Here is a 27,672-nt window from a genome sequence, read left to right as displayed (position 1 = left end):
CATGCCGCAGGAAGACAGACGTGCACTCCAAAGACATACACACGGAAGTACCGTATGAGAAACACATAAACACATACTGCCAGACACATTCACACGAGCTTGTCCTTGACACACATACACATATGTCCTGTCACACAGAGACTGAAATCCACTGTTGGGCAGGCATGCTGCCATAAAGAGAGTTATGTTCCAGAATGACACCAGGGATGCACTGTTACAGAAAGGCACTCCAGATAGATTCACCTAGACCTACACTGCCATGTGACAAGGACACAGAAATGTCCTGTCAGACACACTGCTAGAACTTGTCACAAAGATACTGGCACCATCAGACATGCAGTGTCACAAAGTCTTGTACCGTCCCAGAAATGAGACCCAGAATCTGTCACAGGAAGACACACAGATGCTCGAGACACATGCACTGCTCCAAAGCCAGTCATATACTTATGTGATAGAGCCACAGATAGGCAGTGTCACAAAAACAGACATGGATCGATCCAGTCACAGACACATACACACACACCAGCAGACATGCAGCGTTGTCACTGAAACTGTCCAGAAATAGCTACCCAGAATCTGTCACAGGAATACAAACGGACATCCACCCTATCAGAAAGAAACCACAGATGCACTGTCACAGACAGACCCACACAGACATGCACTTGTCTTAGAAACAAACTGTCAGAGATAAAGTCCCACACTCAGTCACCATCTGACACACCTGGAAACAAGCCCTCGTCACACACACAACTAGAGACACTCTGAGATGCACACAGACCTGGACTCACCACAGTCTCACGCACGCGTGCATGTGCGCGCACCCACACACACACACACCGAGAAAGCAAATACACACATGTACTCTCCCTTATTCATCCAACATTTATTAGGGTCTAATGTAAGCCTGCAAGGCCCTAGAGGGGGTGCAGATATTAAGAGATACACAGATAAGTCAGGCATCATAGCCCTTGCCCAGGAAGTTGATAGTACAGTTACTGGGGAAGGAGTAAAGACATATTTGTAGATAGAGGTGAGAATGTGGACGGGGTCACACAGGACTTCTCAGGAGACCCTCTACCCATCTTGAAAGACAAGGTTGGAGGCTTGGGACAGAGGAAGGGCAAATTCCAGGCAGAGGCCAAGGAAAACTGGACAGAGCGGCAAGATGAAGTAGGCAGGGGCCAAATGGTGCAGAAACTTCAACGTTAGGATAATAAATAATACCTGCTAACATCTGAGCTCTCAGAATGTGCCAGGCACTGTGCCATCATACATTATGTTGACCATATAAACTCTCTCTCAATGCTCACAACCAGAGAGAGCATGAGGTAGTAGACATTAATCACCCCCGTCCTACACATGGGACAGCTGAAACTCAGAGAGCCTGTGATTTGACCAAGGCCACATAGTTAGAAAGCCAAGGTTTCAAACCAACTCTCCAGCACATGTGCTTAACCAGTGGATTCCACAGAGACACCCTGCAGACAGCCACACCCTCACCTGCAGAGCTGGACAAACATCCTTCCACAGGGGCCCCATTACTGAGGGACATCAAAAAAGACAACTGACAAAACCTGCGGGCCAGCCATCCTTCTCTGCCTTGGCTTTACCTAGTCTAGGAAGGGCAGGGACAGAGGTATCCAGATAACTGGGGAACATGAACAAAAAAAGGTTTAGCTATTCCTCAGTTTCTAAAACCAAGTCGGGGGCGGGGGGGTCCCCTCTGGTCACTTCCACTAAACTCATGTTGCTATGAAGCGACCATTGTGCCTATCCAAAGCATTTCCTCATCAATCACAATGAAAGAGCAAACACTGGGGCAAGAGGCAGGCAGAGAAGTTGAAAGTTCAGTCCCTGCCTTCATACTCACAGTTCTCTTCTCCCATCACACCCCAGGGTGGGCAGGCTACATCCTGTGCCAATACTGAGGCAGGGGCAGTGGGCAAAGACAGCTTTCTTGGTGGTAACAGGTCCAAAAGCTGGTTTAATAACCAGTGAATCAAATATGAACAAGCGCTGGGCCCCCAAACAGACCCTAATGGAGAACATACGGCCCTTACAGGTCAAGCCAAGGCTTGTGCCATCACCGCCTCTGACCAGAGGCTCACCCACCCCCTGCCCCACACAGAACAGAGGCGCTCAGGGGAAACTGACATTTGGTTTTATTGTGCCAAGGACATTACAGATGGCGGATCTTGTTGACACCTGCAGGGCATGGGTGCCCCACCTGCCAAGGCTGCTCCCACCCCCCACATTCAAATCCTGGGCGGCGGCCATGATCCTCAAAGGTGCCCCCCACGCCAAGATTCCAAAAAGACTGGTGGTGGTGGTGATGGAAGCATAAGGAATGCAGCGAGGTCAGAGTCTCATTGTCCAAAGCCCACTTGACACCTGCCCCCCTTTGCCCTCCCACCCCACCCTGGCTCACACTAGACCCTGCCCACCTCCACAGAGCTGGAGGCCAAGGACATCAACCACATCTTTGTGCCCCATGACCTGCCTGCCCCCAAACCAGAGAGATGCCACTTTCATAGAGCCAATGCTGTTGTCTACATCACTTTTTGATTGGTTGATTTTATAAGATAAAAGTACATTTTAATAAAGAAAAAAATTCAACATTGACGGCTCAGACATTCTTGGGGTACTGGGAAAGGGATTTTCCCACTTCTTCCTCCCACCTCCCTGGCATCATTTGTGGAGGTGGGGTGACAAGTTTATGATCTTGGAAGGAATGGGGGGCAGGGATACTTTCCTCTGTCTGAATGTCTCTCTTCAGGGGCTGCCTGGCTGCCAGTTGGTTTGTCTCTGGGTGCCTCTCGCCTACCTTCAGCACCCTTGCCCGAGTCCCCTGTGGAATGCAGGGATGGTGCTGTGCAGGGGGCAACAGGGCACATCAGCTGGCGAAGAGACAGGTGATGATGGTGGTGGCAGCAATGAGAGGGCGCGCAGGGGTGGGCCAGCCAGAGGGAAGTGGGGAGGAGCAAAAGAAGGGGAGAGAGGGAAGAAGGAAGAAGGCAAGAGGGAAGAAAGCCAAAGAAGGTGGGGTGGCACCGGAGGGCAGGAGTGGTGGGGGTTGGGAGATGGTCTCCAGTCTCTGGGTCTCCATCAACTCTTGTCTGGGGGTGGGTCTCTGTGCACTTTGTTTTTCTTCATACTGTCTAGGTATTCCTGTTGGGACACTGCCAGCACCGATGCTAGGATCTCATCATCATCCCAGTCGTTCAGGCCTGCTGGGCAAGAAGGGGAAAAGGGTGACAGAGCACTTTAAGCCTGCTTTCTCCTTGCTCTCTGTTAATCCTTGGCTCTGAAGAGATCCCATTCAGGCCCCCACCACTCTTTACTCTAAGGAGAAGGCTCCTCTGGGCCTACAAAACCCCACTCAGATCCCCTCTGGCACAGGCTCTTGGACCTAAAAAATTCTCTTTTCCTGGGGAGATGGCCAGAGGCTCCAGAAGTCCCCTTTTCAGGACTAGCTGCTTCTTCCATCTCTCCCCAACTACCAGCTGGCCCCTGGACCCTAGACAGAGGAGGCTTACCAAAGGCAGAGGGGGACATCTGCTGAATGAGGGCCCGGCACTCCAGAGCAGGGTAAAGGGACACAAGGGGGGAAGTAGCCCGGTCGGCCCCTGTCGAGAACTGGCTGCTTGTACCTGGGGTAGATGGACAGTCAGAGGCAGGGCTCAGGACCTAGGCAGGACCTCCTGACCCCCACATATTCCCTATCAGCAAGTCACTGACCTGGTGCACAGGGTGAAGGAGGTTTGGCAAGAGCTAAGACAGTGCCTGGAGAAGGGGGCTTGATGCCCAGCTCGGCATGCAGCTCAGGGTGCTCGGGTGATGAGGCTGAACTCCGCTGCCTTGGGGACCGGCTGGTCCACTCTTCCAGACCACTGGAGGCTGCTGCTGTGGCAGAGCTGCACGTGGCGCTGGCTTTCCGGGGCTGCAGTGAGGAAGGAGGAGGAGATAAGGGCCAATACCAGTCACAACCCTCTTCTGTCCCATCCCCAAAGGGCTCACTCCCTCCCAGGATCCTGGCTATGATATAGCTTCTACATAGACCACCATCATTCCTGGTCACACAATGGACTACAGGATGAAGGTAAGCTCTTCAGCCCCTTTCACACCCTTACAGCCAATCTGACAGGAAACCTATTACCTCCACCTTCAAGACAGATCCAGGATCTATCCCTTTCTCACCTACTCCCTTACCAGCATCATTGTCAGTCACCAGGACTGTTATAGTAGCCTTCTCCTTGTTGGTCCCCTGCTTCCACCCTTGCCCCCGAGACGCTGCTCTACACTCGGCAGCCAGGAGGATCCTCTTAAATCCTAAGTCAGATCCCACTCGCCCTCTGCTCACAACCCTCTCATGGCTTCTGCCTCACTCAGAAAAAAAGCCAAAGTTCTCACCAGAGCCCACAAAAGCCCCTTCCAACCTGGCCCCACAGCCTCTCTGACTCCATCTACTACTACACTCTATTCTGCCACACTGGCCTCCAGGCTGCTTCTGAATCACACCAGGTGTGCACTTACCTCAGGGCCTTTGCTCTAGCTGGCCTTCTGCCTTCCCTGGCATAGGCATTTAATTCCCTCACCTCTGCAAGCTTATGCTCAATCTCACCTGCTCTGAGGCCAACCCTGACCATGCTATTTAATACTGTGAACTCCCAGCCCAATTCAGCCCTACTCATCCCCTTTACCCTGCTCTACAGCTTTTCATCCATACCACCTCTCAACTAATTTATTCACTATGTTTATTTTGTTCCACTCTGCATAAACATAAGCACCACAAGGACAGGGATCTGGGACTGCCCGGCTCACCAATGCACCCGTATACACTGAAAACAGAGCCTGGCATAGACCTGAAGTAAATATTTGTTCAACGAATTACTCAGCTCTTGCCAACATCAATTACTCTAAACTCCTTGTGATTCCTCAAGTGCCTGGCTGCCATGCCTCACTCCCTAAAAATTCAACCTTTCTGTGTGAAGACTGACCAGAGCCCTCATCTTCACTGGTCTCCCGGCTAGGATCAAGGGCCCCAGTGACGCATGTGTCTCCCTTAACAAACGGAATCACTGAGAGCGGAGCGGGCCAGACCTGATTTTACATACTCAGCACAGAGCCTGGCACACAAGAACATTCAGCAAAAGCCTGTCCCTCTGAAACTATCCATGAATCCTGCACGTTGCCACCAGTGGCTGCCCTCCCTCTCTCCTTAAAAAGAGCTAGTTCTGCACAGGTGTTGAGAGTTCTAAGGCACAACGCCAAGACTAAGGCCAAGATGAGGTACAGATGGGGCTGGGAGCTTCCTTCTCTCCCAGATGTCAAAACTGCTTAGTGTTCTTCTGCCTGTTTAGGGGCAGAACATAGGAAGTAACAGGTCCTTAGCCAGGCTAGTGACAGACACCAGGACCCACCTGGCTGGGGCCACGGACTTGGCGAGCCTGTTTCTCCTGATCCCGCAGCCACTGCAGGTAGGATTCCCGAGCCACCTGCTCCTCAATAGCCTCGTTTGTAGCCTCCCAGTCTGTGGCCCGCTTCTTGTCTTCCAGCATCTGCTGTTCAATCCATGACTCCTCTGATGTTTTTATGGCATTCTTCATCAGGGACTGCTCTGCAAACTGCAAGGAGTAGGGGAGGAACAGGGATGTGGGCTGACACTCTGAACTCTGGCCAAGAGCCAGAACTGGCTCAGGGAGGTGGGCCCACAGGTCCAGAAGAAAGGAGGCAGGAAGGCAGGTACTCTTATTAAGCACCGCCCTGGGCAGGCTGCCTATTCATCATGGACTGGAGGAAGGCATGCTTGCGTTGTGGGACATGTCATTCCAAATTCCTACACTCAGAAGCTCTGCTCTCAACCCCAAGACACCTCAACTGAAGTACTAAGTCTGGGGCAGTCAGGTGCCCTCTAGCCAGGGCTACAATTTAAAAAAGCCTCACCCAGTGATGACTCAGTTGTTGAGGCCTTCCTCACCTATGCCCAGATGGGACAAGGAGAAAAGATCACCTGAGAAGTGAGCTCTGTATGCACAGGGTAGAGGGAGTACTGGGACATTTATCTGGACAAGAGGACAGTGTCAGCACGGTGTGGGGTGCTATGAGTTGTGGGACACTGTATGAGAGTGTTCTTTGTCAGGCTGTGAGACATAACAGATTTTTAAAAAGAGAATAATGGAAAGTATCAGTGCACATCCCAGGGAATAAATTTTAAGTATCGTTCAGTGAAACTTATTTTAATGCACATATACACACCACACATCAATGTGTGTGTGCACTAAGTAATGATGTAAAATGTAATTTTTTACCCATGGATAACAGTCCAAAAAGAATGTAAAACAGAATAAGTCAATTAAAAAATGGGCAAAAAATCTAAACACACAACTTCATCAATGAAGATATACAGATGGCAAATAAGCACGTGAAAAGATGCTCAACATCATTTGTCATTAGGAACTGCAAACTAAAACAAGGTACCCATCAGTTAAAGATATCAGTAAGAATCGTAGCTTCATGTAGATACAGATGATTACATATAGGAATGTTTCTAGATATGTGTATACACACAGGTTATACTTCCTTACTCTGTCAGCTGAAAGGGCCTAGAAGCAAAGATACTCCAATAGCAAGGAGCACACTCAGCACCCAGATCTTGGTTTCTAATAACATTCTCCAATAAAAGGAACTAGGGCTCCTTGGAGAAATGGCTGGTTCTAGGAATGGGGCAGGATATACACAAGATGAGCCTGGCGTACCTTGTAGTGCCAGAAAGTAAGTATTCAAAACAAAATAAAACAAAAACAAACAAACAAACCAAGAAACACCCCCCCCCCAAAACACCACTATAATGATGGGGGTATGTCAAAGAGATACAAGAACCAACTAAAAGAGCTCCCAAGAGCCAAAACTGGAACAATCTGAGAATCAAAATAAAAATAGTATTGGATTATAACCCAAAGTGTAAAAGTATTAAATAAATACCCATTAGTCCACAATGATATAAACAGATGACTGAATAAATTAATAAATGGAGGATAAGAGACAAGTTACCCTTGCAGAAGAATTCCAAATAATTTATGTAGATACTCTGCCCTCAAGGAGGCGGAGTATAATCCCCACTTTTTTTTTTTTTTTTTTTTGGCCATGCTGCACAGCTTGTGGGATCTTAGTTCCCCAACCAGGGATCGAACCTGGGCCCTTGGCAGTGAAAGCGCAGAGCCCTAACCACTGGACTGCTACCCCATTTCTTAAGTGTGGGCTGTAAATGACTTCTTTCCAAACAGTACAGCATGGAAAAGGGGGTGGTGTGGGGGAAGAGTAATTTTACAGCGGAGAAAGCCTGATAAACGCTATTTCTGCCAGATGATCAAGGTCAACATCAACAGTTATAAATCATGTTCACAGTGTACACTGTTGATACGACGTGATGAGATGGCACTTTACCACTGTGATCCTCCTCCCTAAAACCCACAACCCCAGTCTAATCATGGGAAAAACATCAGACAAATTCCAAAAGAGAAACATCCTACAATGTATCTGACCAGTACTCCTCAAAACTGTCAAGGCCACCAAAAACATGAAAATGCAAGAATCCATCACAGACAAGGGAGCCTAAGGAGATATGATGGCGTTAGTTAATAATAATGTATCAATATTGGTTCATATATTGTAATAAATGTATCACAGGCATCTGATATGTGAATAATAGTGAAACTGTGTGCAAAGGGGAGGAGGGTATATGGGAACTCTGCACTATCTTCTCAATTTTTCTGTAAATCTAAAACTATTCTAAACAATTAAGTCTTAAAAAAACTTAGGGCACTCACGTTTTTAACAAAAGGAAAAAGAAAAGACGTGTGATCCAACCACAAAAAGTCATGGATGAATCTTAAAAGTACAGTGTTACTTGAAAGAAGCCACTGAAAAAACTACATACTGTATGATTCCAATTATATGACATCCTAGAAAAGGCAAAACTATAGAGTCTGTAAAGAGATCAAAAACAAGGAAATTCAAAGAAACTGTCACAGCCAAGAGGAGCCAAAGGAGACACGACAACTAAATGTAATATGGTATCCTGGATGGGATCCTGGGACAGGTAAGATCACTGGGGAAAAACTGAGGTAATCTGAATAAAGTATGGTCTTTAGTTATATCGATATTGGTTCCTTAAGTGTGACAAATATACTATGCTAATGCGTTAATCATAGTGGGGTTATAGGAATTCTCTAATCACAATAATTATGTAAAACTGTTCTGAGATGAAAAGTTTATTTAAAAAACAAAACCAAAAAACCTCTATGTTGGAGGATATGTTGGTGTTAGGGTGTGTTTCCCTAAGATGAGGCAGGAGCACTTTCTGTTTGTAGGAAGTGAAACCTGAATAGAAGATATCAAAATCCCCAGCAGATAACTGTTTATGAGATAGAAAATGAGAATCTGTCAGCGTGTGCTGAGAAAATGTACTGCCACCTTCTGAGTACCTACCAGGCACCAGGCCCAGTGTTAGGCACTTTCTGTATCAGCCAATCTGCCAGTCAAATTACTTGTACAATTTGCCTTAGGTCCCAAGCCAGTAAGTGGTGGGGCCAGGCCTACACTCCAAGTCTCTGTAACCACAGATGTCTGTACCTGCTGAGGCTTGGAGGAGGATCCGTGTGGGTGCCAAGACACCCAGACCAAGCCCTCGCTCACAGTTCCCAAGTGTGACTCCATATCCCAAAATGCCAACCCTTAACAGGCACAAAAGATGGGTGAGCCAGCTCAGACAGGCAAACCAAGATTACAGAATGAGCCCTGAGAGACCACCCTGGGTAACTTCTTAGCTTCACTGGGGTGAGACCTCAGGGACGACTCAGAGAGGGAACAGGGTATTTTTGTGGGCTAGGGGCAAAACTGAGACTCCAACAGAGATTTCTGATCTCTATAACCAGCATTCATTCTGGGCATGGGAACCCGCTTACCCCCGGTTTGAATGATGGCAGGCCCAGCCCCACACCAATGGTGGCCTTGTTAGGATTCACCACTGAATTGTAGTGGATATTCCGATGGTAGCTGACACGGATGGGTTCATCCTCATTTTGATGGATCCCATGGAATGTGTTGATGGGTTCTGCAGAGAAAGAGAAGGAGGGAGCATCCACAGTGGGCTGGGTGGAGCAGGCTCAGACCAGGCATGATCAATTGCTCACCTACCCACCACAGAAGTACCTGTGCTATACTGGTACACCTCTACGGGCCGGTTGTACATCTCGGCCATGGCCTGCATCTCAATGTGGTTGCCATGGCAGTTGTTTTTCCGCTTCCGGTTGATGTAGGTGGTAAAGTCCTCTGTGACATAGTTAGAGAAGTAGTCGGCATTCTTCATCTGCAGAATAGATCAGAGGATCAAGCTCTACGTGAAGAAGAGATCCTCCTACTCTGCCCCCGCCCCAAGGTCTCTGCAAGGTCTCACCAGATAGTCCATGCAGTGCTTTCGCACAACCTCATGCATGTCCTGGTCTCCATACACCTGGTCAGCTGTGGGGACAGGAGGAGAGACTGGAGTCAGAGCTGAGTTCTAAGTCACAGAACATCCTTGGGGGTGGAGGGCTGGGGGCCAGGGAAACTCCCTTTCCTACCCTAAGGCATGGAAAGTTCTTGGCCTTGTGGGCTGGAATAGGGTCATGAAAAAAGAGGCAGGCAGGGATAGTCTTTAAGAACAAGTGTACAGGTAAGAGGAACACAACCACAGGCCTCTTGGGCAGATGACTTTGTCAACAAACATTTTAAATCCCTAAGTGGCCTTAAGCACCATCAATTCCACATACACCCCCTTCACTTTTAAAAAAGTGTTGGGTCTTCATTGCTGTCTGTAGGCTTTCTCTAGTTGCAGAGCGCAGGGACTACTCAAAGTGTGGATTTCTCATTGCGGTGGCTTCTCTTGCTGCCTGATGCAGTGCAAGAAATCGGGAACAGTTTGCTGAGTGGATGGATGGGTAGGCTTGGGGAGCCAGGAAGCCTTCTCCCTGAGAAATTAAAGTGAGCTTAAAGATGAGACACGCCTGATGTCCACTGGCTAAGACGAAGAGGGGATTTCCCTTTGTCTCCCTGGAGGACCACTGCTCTGATGGGATCTTCCTGGGCCACTGGGGCAGGGTCAGGTCCTGCAGGGAACACCGCAGAGTTCTTCCATAACAGCCAGTCTACCCCTGTGAAGAATCGTCAGAAGGACACATTCTCTGCCCTCCCCTTCCCTCCCTGGAGGGTTCTGTGAGATAAGGAGAAAAAGGCCACTCTGAGATAGAAAATGGGGCCCATGCCTGTCTCACATCCTCCTGGAGGTGCAGAGACCTGAGAGTGATGGGGAGTGGGGGTTGTGAAGGCGGGAAGGGGTAGCCCCTTCACCGATGTAAACAAGGATGTGGGTTCTGCGGCCACACTCTCCCCCGCGGCCCCCCCGCCACCCAGTGGCACTTCCAGCAAGTCACATGCCCTGTGCACAGGCTGGGGGCCCCCTGCTGCTGCCTTTCTTAGAATCCAGGACCACAGAACCCGCTGTGGCTGCCGGAGCTGCCTGAGAAGCTATTTCTGTATAATAAACTTGGGGTGCCGAAGAGGCAGTGCTGTCAGCAGCTGCAGTAAACAGGAACTGAGATGGGAGTGAAGGGGTTAAACAGGGGTTGGTCTGCCAGGCTCAGGGAGGTGGCTGAGATATTCCTAGCGAAAGGTAAACAGGCATTTCCAGGCCTGGGAGGTAGATCTACCCAACCTAGATGCCAGATGCAAGAAGATGGGGGAAAGAGGGGAGACTGTGGGACAGGGAAGAGAATTGGGGGAGAACCTTCCCAGGAGGGTTCCCCCATTTCCCTGCCACTGACTCCTTTGCCCGACAGAAAGGCTCTTCTGCCTCCTGACTATATGGCACTGGAAAAGGCCTTTAACCTCTCTGGGCTGCAATGTCCTCATCCATAAAGTGGGGGAGAATAACTCCTCTTCCTCTCGTGGGGCATTGTCAAGACTACAGCGGATGGTCTGCCAAACACCTAAGGCATACTACATGTTCAAGAGACAGGGCTCTGTTTGTCATAAGCAGGACGATGACTCCTTCAGATATAGCTAGCCACCCACAAGTCAGCTAGAATGTCACCGGAACCACTTATTAAGCCCTTCCTCATTTCCATTGCACTTCATCAGCCAGAGGAAAGCCCCAAACTCGAAGTCTAGGTTGTCCCTCCTCATGCAGGCAGAACTGGTTCTCTACCTTTGCTGAATCCAAAGGTCCACAAGCCTACCTTCTGTGCCCGTAGTTCAAATCTTCAGCAACCAAATTAACAACAAATCAATAACATAGGCCTCACAAAATGGAGTTGTTAAATGCGGGCAAAGTATGATCTTCTCTACTTATCTATAAAATGTAAAATACTACCTTCTCTCCTCAATTCTAAGATGTACCAACAGTGGTATGGTACATGTATCTAATCACAGCTTTTGGGAGGGAGGGAACCCACCTCACTGGTTATAACATGTACCCTAGTTTGGGGATCATCAATGTGGAAGAAAATGTGCATCTCTGAACCAAGGAAACAGGGCAACAGTACCTTGCCAATAAGGAAGAGTAGAAGGATCTTCTGAATGACAGACATAAGGCAGGAAAAACACCCAGTGCAGGGCTTAAGTACACAGGAATTCCTGAATGAGGAGATGCTTGCCTGACTTCGCCAGCCCTACCTCTGTCTGCCAGAAAGCCCTCCTCCTCCTGAGAGGTTGGCACATGGAACTAGGGGCTGAGTTGGACTTCCCTGTGGGGGCCAAGGTGGGGGAAAAGGGCCCAATGGTCCTGCAGAGGTAGGGGAATTCAGAGCACTTGTTTTGATAGAAACCGAAACTCCTCCTCTTGCTGACACTGCACTTGTGAGCAATCTGCACCTGCTCTCCCCTCCCAGAGTCCAGCTGGAAGGGGGTCCCCCACTACCTCACCTCTGTCCACAACCCAAATAGGGCTCAGAAATCCTCAGTATAATACTATAACTAGTTCCACCAAGGCCTTTTCACATTCCAACTCATTCCACTCTTACCAAAAAAACAAAACAAAACAAAACAAAACAAAAACCCCTACTTTACACAGGAGGGATACTGAGGTACAGAAATGTGGCACAGTTGGCCCAAGGTCACACATTTGGGAGGTTGAAGGAGAGGCCAGGTTTTCAAGGAGTAACTGGTAACTTCAAGCTCTGATGCCCCAGGTGACATTACCACCAGCTATCACCTTAGACACCTGACTCCCTAGGCCAGCCCTGATCCTGTCTGCCTCAGTTACCCTGCCAGCACCAACAGGAATCAGCTGGAACCCAGGAAAGGCCTGCAAGTGGGCAGAGATTACAGGTATCAGAGGCTGTACCCCTCACTAAGGCCACAGAGGTCAGCATGAACTTTCCCTCCCCACACCTTACTTCTGTCCTTTCTCTGAACATACAGAGACACTAGCACAGAAACGCACATGTGCACGCACACAGCCAGCAGATCCTGCCAAAGATGTTCCCTGAAGCCAAATACCCACACAACAACCCTCACAACTACAGGGAACTATCGCATTCAACAAGTAGATGCCAGGAACCAACCAGGAAAGACTGAAGGCTGGACAAGATACAAGGCTATACAAACTGAGAACCCCCCCTCCACCTCCTTCCTAGCCTTTGCCAGGGGTTGGTGGGAGTGAGGAATAGGCAATGGCTCTAAGAGACTTGTCTCAACCTCCCTCCCCTGCTGCCTGGGAGAAGGTCCCCCAAAATATAGACACTATTTGCTGAAGAATTATGTGAAAGAGCAAGATAGGAGAGGCTGGACTATCTAAAGAGTTTAGGGGGACTCCCTTGGAGGTCCAGTAGTTAAGACTCCATGCTTCCACTGCAGGGGGCGCGGGCTTGATCCCTGGTCAAGGAACTAAGATTCCACATGCTATGTGGCGCAGCCAAAAATAATAATAATAAAAAAAATTTAATAAATTAAGAATTTATGTACAAGGCCCTACCATTTGTTTTAGAGGCACCTAGGAATTACCTCCCTACCAGACTGCTGCCTGCCTGCCTGCCTGCCTGCTGGAAGAACCACAGCGAGTTCCAGTGAGGACAGAAAAGTAAGCCTGGTGTCTGCAGGGAATCTAAAAACAAACCACACAAATGTGTGTACACATAGCAGTAGGGGGAGACGAGATCTACTCTATTCCCTGCTTCTCTCCTGGCCCCACTGAGGTGAACCAAGAAAAAGGCCTCACCTGCCTGTCAAGCAGCTGTGGTGCATACCTGGCCTATGGCCCCAACTACCCCAACTGGCACACCCTCGGCAGGGTAGACAGCAGAACTCAGCCCTCTCAATAGCCTGGTCTCTGAGATGCCTGCTCCTCTACTCAAGAATGCCCACTGCAAAGATGGGAAAACTGAAGGAGGCAGGGCAGAGAGAGGTCAACAGAAGCTGATGTACATGGTGGCCCATGGGATTCTTTTCCTTCTGGCCTGGTTCAACCTCAAACACCAATGTTCTGATACTGGCTGTGTGACCTAAATAATAAGGCCCTGACTTTCTCTTGAGGCTGTTTCCCATTTATAGAAGAGTCAAAATTGATCTAAGATCCATTCCTCCAATGCTGATAGTCCATGTTCCAAGACCAAAAGGCCCAGAGCAGAGGGCCTCACTAATGTTTCTAGGCCTCATCACTGTAACATGCACAGTCCCGGCTGCATCCCCATGGCCCATGCAGACACATGCACACGTGGCTGTCACTCTGCCCACAGAGGCAGAGGCCAAGGCCAGGGCCAGGGCCAGAGGTTTTTGCTGAGTCAACACCATATGGGGAGAGGGAGGGAAGAGAGATGCAGACTCACGTTTCCAGGAGGAGGTTATCTGAGCACAGCAGGGGCAGGGTGGACCACAGGATACCTCTGGGACCCAGGCTCCCAATTCCACTCCACCCAAGCCTGTGCTGATGCTCACAAGCCCCTAGTAGGCGATGGTGGGAAGAAGAACTGCGCACAAGCAGCGGATATTGGTTCACATTGGGGACACCCAGACCTCAAAGGCACAACATAGGGTAGAAACCCACCTGCCTCTGGATTCCTAAAAGTAGAGAGCCACAGGCTCCTAGTTGGAAGAAGTAAGACCCAGAGAGATCAAGGAATACAGCCAAGGTCACCCAGCCAGTTGACAGCTAAGCTAAGATGCTAGGGCTTTCCTAGGGTCATAGAAAGAATGTGTCCTTTGGACACCTCTGGGTTCCGTTGCCAGTTTTGCCACTAATGATCCTGAGCATGTCACTTCCCTTTCCTGCGCCTCAACCTTCTCACCATTCTCATGGAATAATGATCCCAATTTTGCAGGTGAACCTGAGGCACCCTGCAGAATGCCTAGCAATCAGTCAGGGTCAAGGAACAACAGAGTGGTCGCTATGTCTGCCCCCACCTCCAACTCCAGCCCTCAGTTATGTGGTCCTTCTACTATTCACTGTGTGGCAGGAAGTTAGAACCTGTAGCCCTTCTCACCAGAACCTAGGGTAACTACCATCTGTCCCTGTCCAAGCCAGGCTGGAAGCAGAGGGGCAACAGAAAGCTTAAGGATAAAGTCCCCTTCCCAGGCACGTGTCCTGTGCACTCTGCCCCAGGGAAACCTCTAGATGAGGCCTAGAGACCCAGGGTTCACGTACTTCTCGTGGAGAGGCCATGGGGCTTCTGAGGTTTTACGAAGAAAAGCCAAGGGCAGCCCAGTCAGAGGAAATGTGTAGCCATAGTGCTGATAGGGAAAGGCCTTCAACCTCTCATGGTCAGCTCTTCCTGTAAGCTTAGACTCCTTACTGGAAGGCCCCAATGAGGAGGAAGGGTCAGAAGGTGTTTGGGGAGAACAGCTAGATGGACATACACTTAAATTTTGTTCTTGACATGGGTTACTGCCAAGCCAGGTCCTCACTAGGCCCAAGGTCTGCCTCAAAGACCACCCAAGACACAGATGCCCGGCTACATTCTCTGATCCTCACTCCACCAGCAGCCCTGCTTACCGCCCCCCCCCCCACCCCCCGCCACTCAGCCTAAGGTCTTGGCACAGGCCTAACATCTAATGGGCCCCCACCTATTCTTTCTTTGCCTTCCTTCGGTCCAACATGCCCCCAAACCTAGCTCTTTCTCTAAGAAACATCCCAGGGAGAACACAGACTTGAGTCACAGAGATAGGAGGGTTGGAATTTTCCCAGCATAGCAGAGTCCATTGCCTAAACCTCTTCTGCGTGGTAGAATAGGGAGACAATCACCCCACCTAACTTTCTTTCACCTACTCAAACATCTGTGGCGCTGAGGCACCACGAATAATAGCATTCAGGTTTTATCAATGCTATTGTTCCATGAGAGTCTACTAAGTCAGGCACTAAAGGGATTTACTAAAGTAATCCCATTTAACCACTATAACATGACATCTTTTAGCCTCATGGTACACAGGTACCGTGAGGTACAGAAAACAGGCTCAGGGAAAAAAGAGGTGCTTGCCCAGGGACACATCAAGAATCAGTGGAAGAGCCAGAAGTGGAGCCTGAGTCAGACTAGCCCACCAACAGATATGAAGGATACGCACAGACTGGGAGAAGAACAGACCCAGAGGGATTCAATGAGCCCTTCAGAATCAACACCGTTTGCAGATGGGAAAATGGAAGTTATGAGTCAGGGGGAGAACTAAAAGAAAGGGCGTCTGACTCCCAGCTCAAAGCTCTTATTGGAGGGCAATTTTCCTTGGGAGATACCAGAGTTCCAAAGGGAGGATCAGATCACACTCCCAGCTTCCCCTTGACACCAGCACAGAACCTCACAATTGCTTGTTGAGTCACAAATTCAGAGCCAAAGGAGCTTCAAAGATCTAGCTCAGACTGGATAGTAGATGGTATTTAGAAATTATTAATTTTGTTAAGTATAATGGCCTTTTTTGTTATGCTAAAAGAGAAAGAGACAGTCCTTATCTGTCCGAGAAACATACAGAAATATTTACGAATGAGATGATCCATGTTGGGGTTCTGCTTTAAAAAATACTCGTTTCAGGAGAGTAAAAAAGAGTGGGTGGGGTAGTGATGAAATAAGGCTGGCAATATGTTAACAATTATTTTGAAGATGAATGACGGGTACATGAGGGTTCACTATTCTACTTTTGTGTAAGTTTACAAAAAGTTCTATGATCCCAGGGTGACAGCTGTGTGCTGCAGTCACCAGCATGGGCCTCAGACTAACCTAACCCAGACTCCAACTCCCGACTGTACTAGGTACTCTCTGACCCTAGGTAAGTCCTTCCCTATTTCAGAGCTGCTTTTCTCATCTGACAGCTGGAAGCAATAGTCCTAAACTTACCTAGCTTGGAGGAGAATTAAAAGGGTTTCCTGTAGTGCCTGACAGAGCAATCTGTCCCTAAGTAATGTTACTTTCTTTACCACTATTCTTGCTGTTGTTACTACTCTCATACCACCATACTGCCTCATGACCAAGGGCTAGAGGCAAGATACTAACTTGAGGCTGGGACCTGGAGTCCCTAAGAGACCAGCTAACTCTGCCCCCAACCCTGTCACATGGGTTACTCCTGAGAAATGAGACACAGCTCAGGGGCAGCCCTAGGCCCTTGAAGGCTGAGGCAGAGACTCACCTACAGCCCGGAAGAGACAGGCGCCGTCCTCCTTCATCTGCTTGATGATGAAGCCCTTCTTGTCTCGCAGGGCCTTTTCAAACCAGTGCTCCTGCTGGAGGGAAGAGGTGGGGGTCAGTAACAGGAAAGGCCTGTACCCTCGCCCCAGGGCCCTGCCCCTGAGCTCTCGAGAGGCCCAGATGATTGGCTGAGAGGACAACGGGCAGGGTCCCGCTCTCTGCCCTGCTTGACCACTCCATGCATGTGGAGCAGGAGGAGACCCTTTTTTTAGGGAATCAGTCACTGTATGAGCAGAAGACTTGCTCCCAGAGGGGCCTCCACTGCCCTGAGAGCAGAAGCCCCATCTGTATTCTGACCCCTGCAGACCATGCTGGGAATCCAGTGTTAGGCCTTCCCCTGGGCAGCCAGAGGCCCAGACCCGGCAAGTGCCTGAGGCAGGGGAGAACCTGGCTCTACCTTGAGGATTTTCACCTGGGGACCCTCTAGTCACTTACAGTAGGGGAGATGTTGAGGAGGGAGTGACTGGCAAGAGCCTGGATCCCAAGCTCCACATATAGCTAGGGAATTCCAAGATATACTGTATAAGGCAAGATATATGCAAAGTATGATCTCACTTGTGATAGAACACATTTAACATATACACACACATACGCATGCACACAAAGTTGGGAAGACTTTACACACAACAACACATCCCTAAATGTTGGTATTCCATGTGACTTTACTTCACCACCTCCTTTATACGAGGTATACAACACCCTACCCAAAATTCCAAAATTCTAAAAGCTTTTAAAACCAAGTCTTTAACTCATTTAGCACCACAATCTGACCTGAGCTGACAAGAACCCATTTATTCCACTTGGAGGCGAATATTCAAACGTTTCTATGCAGAAACATTCCGGTGTTTGACTATGAGGTGCTGCTATAGACCCCATGGGAGGTGTTACATAATACACAGTATACATACTAGGTGACTTTCCTAAATTCTGAAAGTTTTCTAAATTCCAAAGCACAGCTGGCCCTAAAGGTGTGGAGTTAAGTGAATCTGTACAGATGTGTATTTTCAGATTTTTTTTAAAAAAAAATAATGGAGAGGGACTTCCTTGGTGGCCCACTGGTTAAGATTCCATGCTTCCACTGCAGGGGGCATGGGTTCAATCCCTGGTCAGGGAACTAAGATCCCACGTGCCATAAATAAATAAATAAGTAAATAAACAAGTAAACAAGTAAATAAATAAATAAATAAATAAAGGAAAGATGAATAGGCGGAACATATAGGATGTTTAGGGCAGTGAAACTACGCTACATACTGTAATGGTGGTTATATGTCATTATACATTTATCCAAACCCACAGAAGGCACAACACTAAGAGAAAACCCTAAACTATGGGCTTTGGGTGATTACACTGTGTCCCTGTAGGTCCAATGATTGTAACAAATGTACCACTCTGGTGGGGGACGTTGATAATTGGGGAGGCTCTGCACGTGTGGGAGGGCAGGGAGTATCTGAGAACACACTGTACCTTCTACTCAATTTCGCTGTGAACCTAAAACTGCTCTAAAAAATAAAATCTATTAAAAAAAATAATGTCCACGTGTCACTTAAAACATATTTTCCATCTCAAAACAAACCAGAAACAGCAGAACCTTCCCAGCCTCCTCGCGCCATCTGCTGGCCACCAGAAGCCAGCCTGAGCCCGCATCAGGCCTAGGGACTAGAAAGCCCAAGGCTGCTCCTTGGGAACACCACCCAGCCTAGGGATTTACAGGATCTGAGCTAATGCCGATCAGACAGAGGAGGTCACCTCTCTGCAGGCAATTTTTTACTCAGCTCAGGTGAGAAAAATTCCTGGCAAAGTAGGAAGCACAAGGTTTAGAGGCTAAAAGCTCTGGGTTCTAACCCTAGCTCTGTCACTCACTTATCGCATGAGTTCAGGCAAGCCACCTGAACTCTTCAAGCCTCAGTCTCCTATCAAATGGGGGATATGTGATCTGCCTGACAGAACTGTCAAGGGGCTCAGAGAAACTTCAGGACCTGAAAAGGCTTTCTCAACAATATACCATGCACTGGTGAGGTAGTCACCAATAACATAAGGGGCAGGACCAGCACAGGGATAATGTACAACTGAGAGGCCCTCAGAAAGTCCCAGGTGAGTGGCTAGAGAGGAGTGGATGAAGAGGGGGTGCAAGGGAATACCCAGTAGCCCCACCATCAGGGACCACACCCCAGGAAGGTGTGGCTGGCTTTCCAGAGATGACAAAGGCACCTGGACGCTCTTAATGGGCAGTACAAACTCTTGTTTGTGTACAACATTCCAGCAGTCCAGGTGTCCCTCCTGCCAGAGGCTGTCACACTGAACTGGCCTACTCCAGCCAGTTCCCCTATCCCTGCCCCGCAGGGTCAGCCATCCCCCAGTACCATGGCGCCTGCCCTAGCCAGGGGTCTCCAGCAGGGAAGCTGCAACTATGACTACAACCCCAGACTGGAAAGAAGAAGTTCTAAAAAAGCAGGGCACACAGCAACCTCCTGCCCTCAAGTATGAGGGAAAAGAGACAGAGCAAGGAAAGGGGATCAGATAGGATGAGATGGGCTCCTACTTATTTATCCAACAAAGGTTTACCAGGCAGCTACTAAGTCGCGTCCTGGGCTGGCAACGAGAGCAGAAAAATGAATCAGATTTGGTCTCAACCTCGATAAACTTATAAACTGTTAGAGTGGTGGGGGAAACTGGCAATGTCCACACCCAAGTGTGAGCAGGGCTTTGAAAGAGGTGAACACAGGCGTGCTGTGAAACAGAGGAAGGGACCTGGCCAGTCATTAAAGCTGGCACTTGAGAGGAGGTGCCACCTGAGTAAAGAAGTAAAACACCAAGACCTCCAGAAATGCTTGTTAATTGAATAAGAAATCCCTTCTATCGCACCAGGGATGCCAGAGGCCCAGCAATGAGTTCAGCAGAGCTAAAGTCTTGGATAGGACTAGGCAAGTAAGCAGGGCAGGGCCAGAAAAAAAGATGAATTCATATTAGCCGAATGCCTGCCCATGCCAGGTGCTAGATGCAAAAGGTGACCTCATTTAACTGTCCTTACCACAGCTCAGGTGGCAAGAAGCATTATCTTCATTTTACAAACACAGAAAGGAACTGGGATTTGGGCACCAGCAAAGCCTAGTGTAGACGCAACAAGAGAAGCCTCATGAGTCACAGCATGGAGATGCACCTGGCAGCCCATTTGGGAAAATCCTGATTTGTCCTTAAAAATGAAGGCAGCCTGGGACTTCCTAGGTGGCGCAGTGGTTAAGAATCCACCTGCCAATGCAGGGGACAGGGGTTCCGACCCCTGCTCCAGGAAGATCCCACGTGCCGCAGAGCAACTAAGCTCATGAGCCACAACTACTGAGCCCGTGTGCCGCAACTACTGAAGCCCATGCACCTAGAGCCTGTGCCCCACAACAAGAGAAGCCACAGCAATGAGGAGCCCGTGCACCACAACAAAGAGTAGCCCCCGCTCGCTGCAACTAGAGAAAGCCTGTGCAGTGACGAAGACCCAACACAGCCAATAAATAAATAAATAAATAAATTTTAAAATTAAAAAAAAAAGAAGGCGGCTTGAGCATTCCCCTCGCACAAACAAGGCTTTGGTCTTGGGGCAGCCAGACTGGCATCTGAGCCTGGATCTGGAGGCCAGACCACTAGCCACCCACCGCCTTTGGCACCAGCAGCCTTTAGAGCAGGCTCTGGCTTGAAACCCCTTCTCTCTCTCCCTCTGTGGTGAGAAAACAGGGAGGTCATGGTCCTGGGCTCCAAAAAGAGCTCAGAGTCCCAAGAGCTCAGAACACAGTCTTTTCCTTTCCCCAGCTGGACAGGAGCCTCCAAGTAAGGTGCCAACTTGGGAGTTGTTTAGGAAAATGGCCCAGGAAGGAAGGGCTGGCAGGAGTGAGAGGTGGGAGCTAGCCCGGCCATAAGCTACATCAATGCCCTGGCCCAAGAAAGTCAAGTTCAGACCCTGGGACTTCCCTGGCGGCCCAGTGGTTAAGATTCTGCACTGCCACTGCAGGGGGTGCGGGTTCGATCCCTGGTCAGGTAACTAAGATCCCGCCTGCTGTGCAGAGCAGTTCAAAAAATTAAATAAATAAAATAGAGTCCAGACCCTGAATCTTGCAAGCCCACTGCTGAACCTGTGGGCGACTCCCTCCACAACTCAGCCTCCACAAAGGGGCTGGGCAAAGCTCTCTGACACCAGGGGATCTGAGGTGCAAGACTGCAACCTACTGGTCCAAAGGCACAAGAGAAGCTGAAGCAGGCTGCAGGACCCAACTAACTTAGGTTCCAACCCAGCTCCACCAATTTTTAGCTATGTGATGAACTGCTCTGAGCCACAGTTTTCCAATCTGTGAAATGGGATAATAATAATAGGGATACTGGGCAGACTCAAACATTACAGGACTTTGCCCAGTATGAGCGCACTTAATAAGTTCCCTTCCTTGCCCTGGAAGGGAAACAAGAACACCTCTGTAGTAGGCTGAATAATGACCACCCAAAGATATCAGGCCCTAATCCTTAGAAGCTGTAAATGTTACAGGAAGAGGGTCTTTGCAAATGTGCTTAAGGATCTTGCTATGGAGAGATTATCTTGGAGTATCAGGGTAGGACCTAAATGCAATCACGAGTATCCTTAGAATAGCAGAGGAAGATTTGATCCAGACAGAAAAGGAGACCACCCATACACAGAGGAGAAGACAGGCAGAGGTCAGAGTGATGCAGTATAAAACTAAGAAATGGTAGCAGCCACCAGAACTGAAGAGGACTGGATTCTCCCCTAGAGCCTCTGGAGGGAGTGTGGCCCTGCCAACACCTTGTTTTTGGCCCAGTGAAACTGATTTTGGACTTCTGGCCTCCAGAACTGTGAGAGAATAAATTTCTATTGTTTTAAACCACCCAGTTTGTGGTAATTTGTCACAGCAGCCACAGGAAACAAATACAACCTCCTTGTAGCACTCCCTGGTGTGAGCTGTGAGGCAATGTGGCATGGCTCGCATCCCACAGGATCCACCTCACTTGCACCCCCTCCCCCACCACGGAAGGGTTAGAATTAAGGCTGCAGGGGCCTGGAATCCTCCCTCCCAGCCTGGGAAGCTGTTGACCCTGTGTATTGATGAATGAGTTGCTACTGAAATGGGGAGGAGGTAGGGGGAAATGGCAGTAGCAGTGGCAGCTCATGGACAGATGTCTTCCCAGAGCCCACGGCCAAGAGGTTTTTAGTATTCTAGGCTACACAGCTCTGTCCTAGCAAGCCTGGTGCCAAGACCACCCCCTCCCCCAAAATACCCAGGAACACTGGCTCTGCTCCACAGGCTAAACATAGGCAACCCATCCAAAGAGCAACACAGACACACTGCTCTCTAAGGACTAACACAAGCTCTCCAGCGCAGAGGAATCAGAAAAGAGTAAGGCCCCAAACCTACTGCCAGGGCACTGGGGGTGGCAGTGGGGGGTGGGGTAGAGATTAAAAAACGAAGATTCTATTACTTTGCAACAAAAAGAAATGAAGTCCTGATGCATGCTACAACACGGATGAACCTTGAAAACATTATCCTAAGTGAAAGAAAGAAGTCACAAAGGACTGTATGTTGTATGATTCCATTTATATGAAATGTCCAGAAAAGACAAATCAATCAAGACAAAAAGTAGCTTAGTGGTTGCCCAGAGGCCGAGAGGGGATGAAAGGATGGGGGATGATGATGATAACACAGGGTTTCTTTCTGAGGTAAAGAAAATGTTCTAAAATTGACTGATTGTGGTGATGGATGCACAACTCTGTGAATACACTAGAAGTCACTGAATTGTACACTTTAAACTGGTGAACTACATGATGTGTACATTATATCTCAAACAAAGCTGTTAAAAAAAACACATGCAGGGACTTCCCTGGCGGTCCAGTGGTTAAGACTCCGCACTTCCACTGCGGGGGGTGTGGGTTCCATCCCTGGTCAGAGAACTAAGATCCCACATGCTGAGCAGTGTGGCCAAAAAAGTAAAAACAAACAAACAAAAAAAAACACACAAAAATGCCACCACCACCACCAACAAAAGAAAACAAAAAACACACACACAAGGCCTACAGCAGTGGCTGGGGAGAGGGAAGCTGGTAACTGCTTGAAACTTCATAGCATAGTCCCAAAAGCCAAGGGACCCTACTCAAAACTTTCACAATGGATGGAGGAAGTAGGAAGCAGGGAATTAAAGAGTTTACAACTAGCTTCAGAGCGATGAGCACAACCTCCCTCCTCACCACTACCCATTTTATGGATGGAGAAACTGAGGCCCAGGAGAAGAAACTGCCAGAAGATACAGGACTCACACCCAGACCACCCGCGGAAGAGAGACCACTTCCTGCTATATACCACGCTGCCTCCTCACCAGAGGAATCAGCAGGTTCCTAGATGCCAAATGAAGGGTCTTTGCCAACAAAGATCAGTTGTTGCAAAGGCTCCTAGGAAGAACCCAGACGATTCTGGGGAAACTGCAAGAGAAGAATTAGCCAAGGTCCAATGTGGACCAGGTCAGGTATTCAGACACTCAATAACCTTGGGTACGGATGGACTTTTGGCACCTAAGCAGGAGATCCTAGGTTCTGAACTCAAGCCTGCCAGCTCCAAAGCCTAAACTTTCTCTCCACACAACCCTACCTCGAAACTATCCAACAGACCTCCCAACAGGCAACCCCTGAGTTTATTCACCGCAGCACAGCTGGCCACAAAAATCACTGTCTGCCAACCCTGAGCCTCACACTGACCAGGCTGCTTGTCCTGACCACCAAGCTTGGATGGTTGAGAAGGAACACAGCGGCAGGGGAGAGAGGAGAGGAACCCACTTCTTCCTCGAAAGACACCTACCATTCCCTGTCACCTCCAGGCCCAGAGCTTTGGTATGAGCTCCCTAAAATCCCAAAGCTAAATAATACCTCACCAGCTCCTTCCCTGACCAATGAGAAAACTGAGGCCCAGAGAGCACAGGCAGAACTATTCTGGTTCATCCAGGGAAACCCCATCAAAGCCAGAGTGGGAACCCAGGCACCCTGGCTACAGTGCTAGGTCTACCTTCTACCACCACCTCAGCACACATGCCTCCTTCTCAAAATGCTCTGTGGCGTCCTCAAGCTCAGGAAGCTCTCAAGCCATTCTTTTCGCAGGGGAAACTCTCGGCAAGGCAGCCATACCTGGGAAAGGAAACCTCTGACACCACCACCTTCCTAGCATTGGGACCCCCAGGGTGTCAAAAGGACTCCTAAAGGCAGCAGAGATACAGTTAACAGCATCAGGACAGAGAGGAAGTCTGAGTAGTCACAACAAGTACTAGATTCACCATCTGGGCTCCCCCTCAATAACTCCCCTCTTTCCCAAGGATCTAATTGGCCTCCAGGTTACAAATGCCCCCAATGACAGTTCAGGACCAAGCCTGGGGCAACAGAAAGAATCTCCCCTCTTTTCATCCCCAAGTTGAACCAGGTAAGGCAAGAAAAAGCATCTTCTTCCTCCTTTTGTCCCAAGAAATGGGAGGACAGGAAGCCTCTCCTCTGTCATTGGGAAAGGAAGGTATCATACAACCACCCATGGAAGTTTTACTTCCGTGTTCTTATGGTGACAATCACAAGGGAGGGACTCCTAGACTAGGAGATGCAGAGGGGATGTAAGGAGGTGTCTTTCTAGTCATCATGGCAGCACATGACTTTCTCTCTATTCCTGGGACTCCTTGTTTCTGTGAAGAACGAAAGGCACACTTTTCTGCAACCAGGGAGAGAAGAACTCCTGGCCCTGACCCTGACCCTGGCAGATGATTTATCCTGCCTGGAGTAGTAGTAATGGATGGAAAGGGAACAAGGACGGGGTCTCATGACAAAGCCCTGGCCCCTGTGAAACACAAAGATTTACCTGAGCCAAGGGGGAGAGGCATGTGGGTGGAGAATTTCCTGCAGTGGGAATGTCCCAACCCCCTTCCCTGTCTCTGGGAAGAAAAAAGCTTGTTGAAAGCAACTCAGGAAGCTCAGAATATTTCTCTGATCCAGGAAATTAGAAGCATATCTCCTAGTTCCTGAGGGTAGGCCTCAGTGCTCACATCCCAAATACCTGACAACCTTCTCATAGAAAGTAAGGGGAACTTCCTAGCCTGAACAGGCTCAGGTAGGGAGTTCTTATGACTGTGAAAACCATCAATGTCTTTCTGTCCAACAGGGGAGGCCTCAGGCCACACTGGGGAGGACCTCAGGTCCCTCTCCCTAGTGAGAAAGGATTGCCTGGTTGCAGGGGGAAAGGAGGGGATGAAGAGCCTCATACCCAAGGGGGGAGCTCAAGCCCCTCCCTAAGGTGAAGGATCTCTTGTCCCAGAGTGGACACTCAGGCCCCCAGGAGGAGGCTCAGACTCTTACCCACGTCCCCAAGAGGAATGAGCAGCCCAGCCCGTAGGACTTAGTTCAAAGTGGAAGGTGGGCTTAGTAGGCTCAAGTCCCCATGGCAGGAAATCTTATGTCCCCAAAAGCCTCTAAGACTGGGGTACACGTATGCTGTCTGAAGTGAAGTGACAGACTGTACTCTCAGGGTAGGCTCAGGTCTCAGGTCCTAAGGTGCAGGAGGTGTCTCGTGCACCTGAGGGAAATTCATGAGGGGAGATGCAGTACCCTATTCCCCAGGGATTCGATCTACCCCCTTGCCCCAAGGGAAGGGTTTCAGGGCTCAATTTTGGCCAGGGGAGACCTCCTGTTCCTGAGGAGTACCTTAAGTTCCTTGAGGGGGAAGCTTTCCTTGAGGGGGAAGCTTGGACCTCACCTCTAGAGACACACTGATCCCTGGGGTATATATGCATCTCTTATCCTTGAGGGAAAGCTCAAGAGTCCTTGGCACAGTGCATCTCAGATGCCCAAAGAAAATACCCAGACAAGTCCTTGAGGAGAAAGGTCACCTAAAGACCTCTGTGGGGGGATACCAGTTTCTTGAAGAGGCTTCGGACCCAGTCTCTGAAAGCCTCAATCCATAAAAAGGACTAGGCTCCAGTATCCAAAACCATTTTCTTGAAGACAGGTTCAGGCCTGGGGGGAGGGGGAGCGTCTAGCCTTTAAAAAAAGCTTAAGCTCCTAGAGAGAGATTCAGACTCCTGTCTCCAAGGAGATCTCAGACCACTTAGAAAAAGCATAGATCCTTGTCACTTATAAAAGGATGAACCTCATGTACCCTAGTAGAGTTCCTGGTCCCAGGGTGTTGGTTTTGACCCTTGTCTCCAAAGGGAAGGGGATCTTATGGGGGTATGTATATGTGTGTGTTGACTTCTGCAGGAGGGAGTCTCAGATCCCACTGCTGCGTGATCCTGTGCTGTATCCCCCTGAGAAAAAGAAGGAAGTTGTCCTAGAGTGTCTCAGACCCTTGAAAGAGTTTAGGTATCTTGGTGACATTCATATCTCTTAAGTCTCCACCTTACTTTTATTCCCTGGAGAAGGAATCTTAGACTCTTATCCCAAAAGAAAAGAAATCTCAAGCCACCGAACACAGACCAAGGTCCTTTGAAGAGTCATGAGACTCCCCTCTCAGGAGGCATTCCACCCTGCCTGTCTCTCCTGGGGCGTTCCCACCTATTGGCCCTACACGATGAGGTCCCTGGGCCCAGAATGACAACTACGAGTCCTAAAAGAGACCACAGACCCCACCTTTAAGTCCTCCATCTTATCTGGGACCTCTAACTCCAAGTCCTTGGCGGGAGAAAGAGGGTGTCTCACATCCCCACTACCAGGGAAAAGAGTGTCAGGCTCATAGAGAAGACATAAGCCGCTTGGCACAATCTCGAACAGTCTTCCTTCAGTCCCTACCCAATCTGGGGATCCCATCCACCACACCCCCTCACCTCTCATCCCTCGCCCATACCTGCTCGACGGTGGCGGGGTCCATGGCCTCGATGCGCGCTGCGGCCGCTTCATATTCATCCTCACTGTTGTAACCGGCGCCGACCTCCTCGCGCTCGGGACTGCCCCCGCCAACCGCGCCAACCCCGGGGGCTTGACGCCGCCGCTTGCTGTGGCCAGGCCCCGAGCAACAGCCGCCCACGCCCACGGCGCCGCCCACGCCCACCACCACACCCGCCGCGCCCACGGCCGCCGCCGCTGCGCCCAGCGCATCACCCGGACCGCCGCCGGGGCCGCCGGGGCCCCCGCAGGGAGGAGGAGAGGCCTGCTGTGGCCGGGGGCCCGCCACGGCGCCGGGCGGCACGGCCAGCGCCCAACGGTGGAGTGCACCCGGTGGCCCCGGGAGCGGGCCCTGGGGCGGCGGTGAGGCCCGAGGACGGGCCCCCACGACGCCCGACTCACGGTCGCGATCGCCGCCGCCCACGCCCGTGCCGCCGCCGCCCACGCCTACACCCCCGCCGCGGCGAGGCGCCGGGGGCAGCGGCCCGGGCGGCGGCGGCTCGTTGGCAGGGTCGGCGTCGGGAGGCGGCGGCTTCTTTTTAGGGAGAATAGTCATGGCGGCCCGGCCGAGTACCCCCCAACAAACCCGGCGCGAAGCACGCCGGGAGAGAACCCGGATAGGGAGGGGGCTACAGTGGCGCGCGAAGCACGACGGGATCGCCGGGACCCGGATAAAGAGATAGCGACACCGGTTCTCGAACTGTCGGCAGCGCGCTGGTCACGCGGCAGGAGAACCCGGATGTGCAGTCCACGACGAAGGCACCGCGGCGAGCTTGTCGTAGCCTTCTCTCCAAGTCCAGCGAGTTTATTGCTACGCTTGTTCCGGCCTTCGGCTTCAAAGGAAACAGAACCAAAACAAGCACCTCTTCGCCCCGCCCCCTCGCAGGTTCTTGAACTACCGGGTGGGGCCCGGGGCGTTGCGCACGCGCGCAGGGGCACAGCCCCGCCTCTCGCTCGGAAGTACGTGGGCAAAGTCTTCGCCGCCGCCACAACAATTGCAAGCACCAACCAATCGAAGCAGCTGCGTGGGTCCCCGATGATGCCCACGGGCCAATCAGAAGCGAACGATTGCCCTCCCCTGCCCTCCGTCTC

The 27,672-nt window shown here is 50.1% G+C and overlaps 1 protein-coding gene across 3 annotated transcripts; it reads right to left on the bottom strand.

Moving 5' to 3' along the window:
* Positions 1-864: 864 nt before the first annotated feature.
* Positions 865-27,136, bottom strand: OTUD5 (OTU deubiquitinase 5). 3 transcript variants are annotated; one of them, XM_057718252.1, is made up of 9 exons: positions 26,543-27,136; positions 16,639-16,732; positions 9,455-9,519; positions 9,211-9,367; positions 8,964-9,112; positions 5,421-5,624; positions 3,739-3,940; positions 3,537-3,650; positions 865-3,230 (listed from the first exon to the last, which is right to left on the bottom strand). In XM_057718252.1, the coding sequence occupies exons 1-9, from the start codon at positions 27,134-27,136 to the stop codon at positions 3,106-3,108; spliced, it is 1,704 nt and encodes a 567-aa protein (XP_057574235.1). In that variant the 3' UTR covers positions 865-3,105. The 3 variants fall into 3 exon arrangements, with proteins under 3 accessions (XP_057574235.1, XP_057574236.1, XP_057574237.1); XM_057718253.1 differs by having other exon boundaries at positions 865-3,227; XM_057718254.1 differs by having other exon boundaries at positions 16,639-16,729.
* Positions 27,137-27,672: the final 536 nt, after the last annotated feature.

Source organism: Hippopotamus amphibius, chromosome X (assembly GCF_030028045.1).
Source record: "Hippopotamus amphibius kiboko isolate mHipAmp2 chromosome X, mHipAmp2.hap2, whole genome shotgun sequence".
Classification (NCBI taxonomy): Eukaryota; Metazoa; Chordata; class Mammalia; order Artiodactyla; family Hippopotamidae; genus Hippopotamus; species Hippopotamus amphibius.
Note: the sequence above shows the minus strand (reverse complement) of the source record. Positions and strands in the feature narration are given on the sequence as shown.

What these genes read in the sequence shown, in the direction of transcription:
- OTUD5 (XM_057718252.1), bottom strand. Translation starts at nt 27,136, where the DNA reads ATGACTATTCTCCCTAAAAAGAAGCCGCCGCCTCCCGACGCCGACCCT. An exon ending in ACCCCGCCACCGTCGAGCAG is followed by an intron (nt 16,733 to 26,542) that starts GTATGGGCGAGG and finishes TCTTCCCTCCAG; the next exon opens with CAGGAGCACTGGTTTGAAAA. An exon ending in GATGTCCCCCTCTGCCTTTG is followed by an intron (nt 3,231 to 3,536) that starts GTAAGCCTCCTC and finishes CTTCTTGCCCAG; the next exon opens with CAGGCCTGAACGACTGGGAT.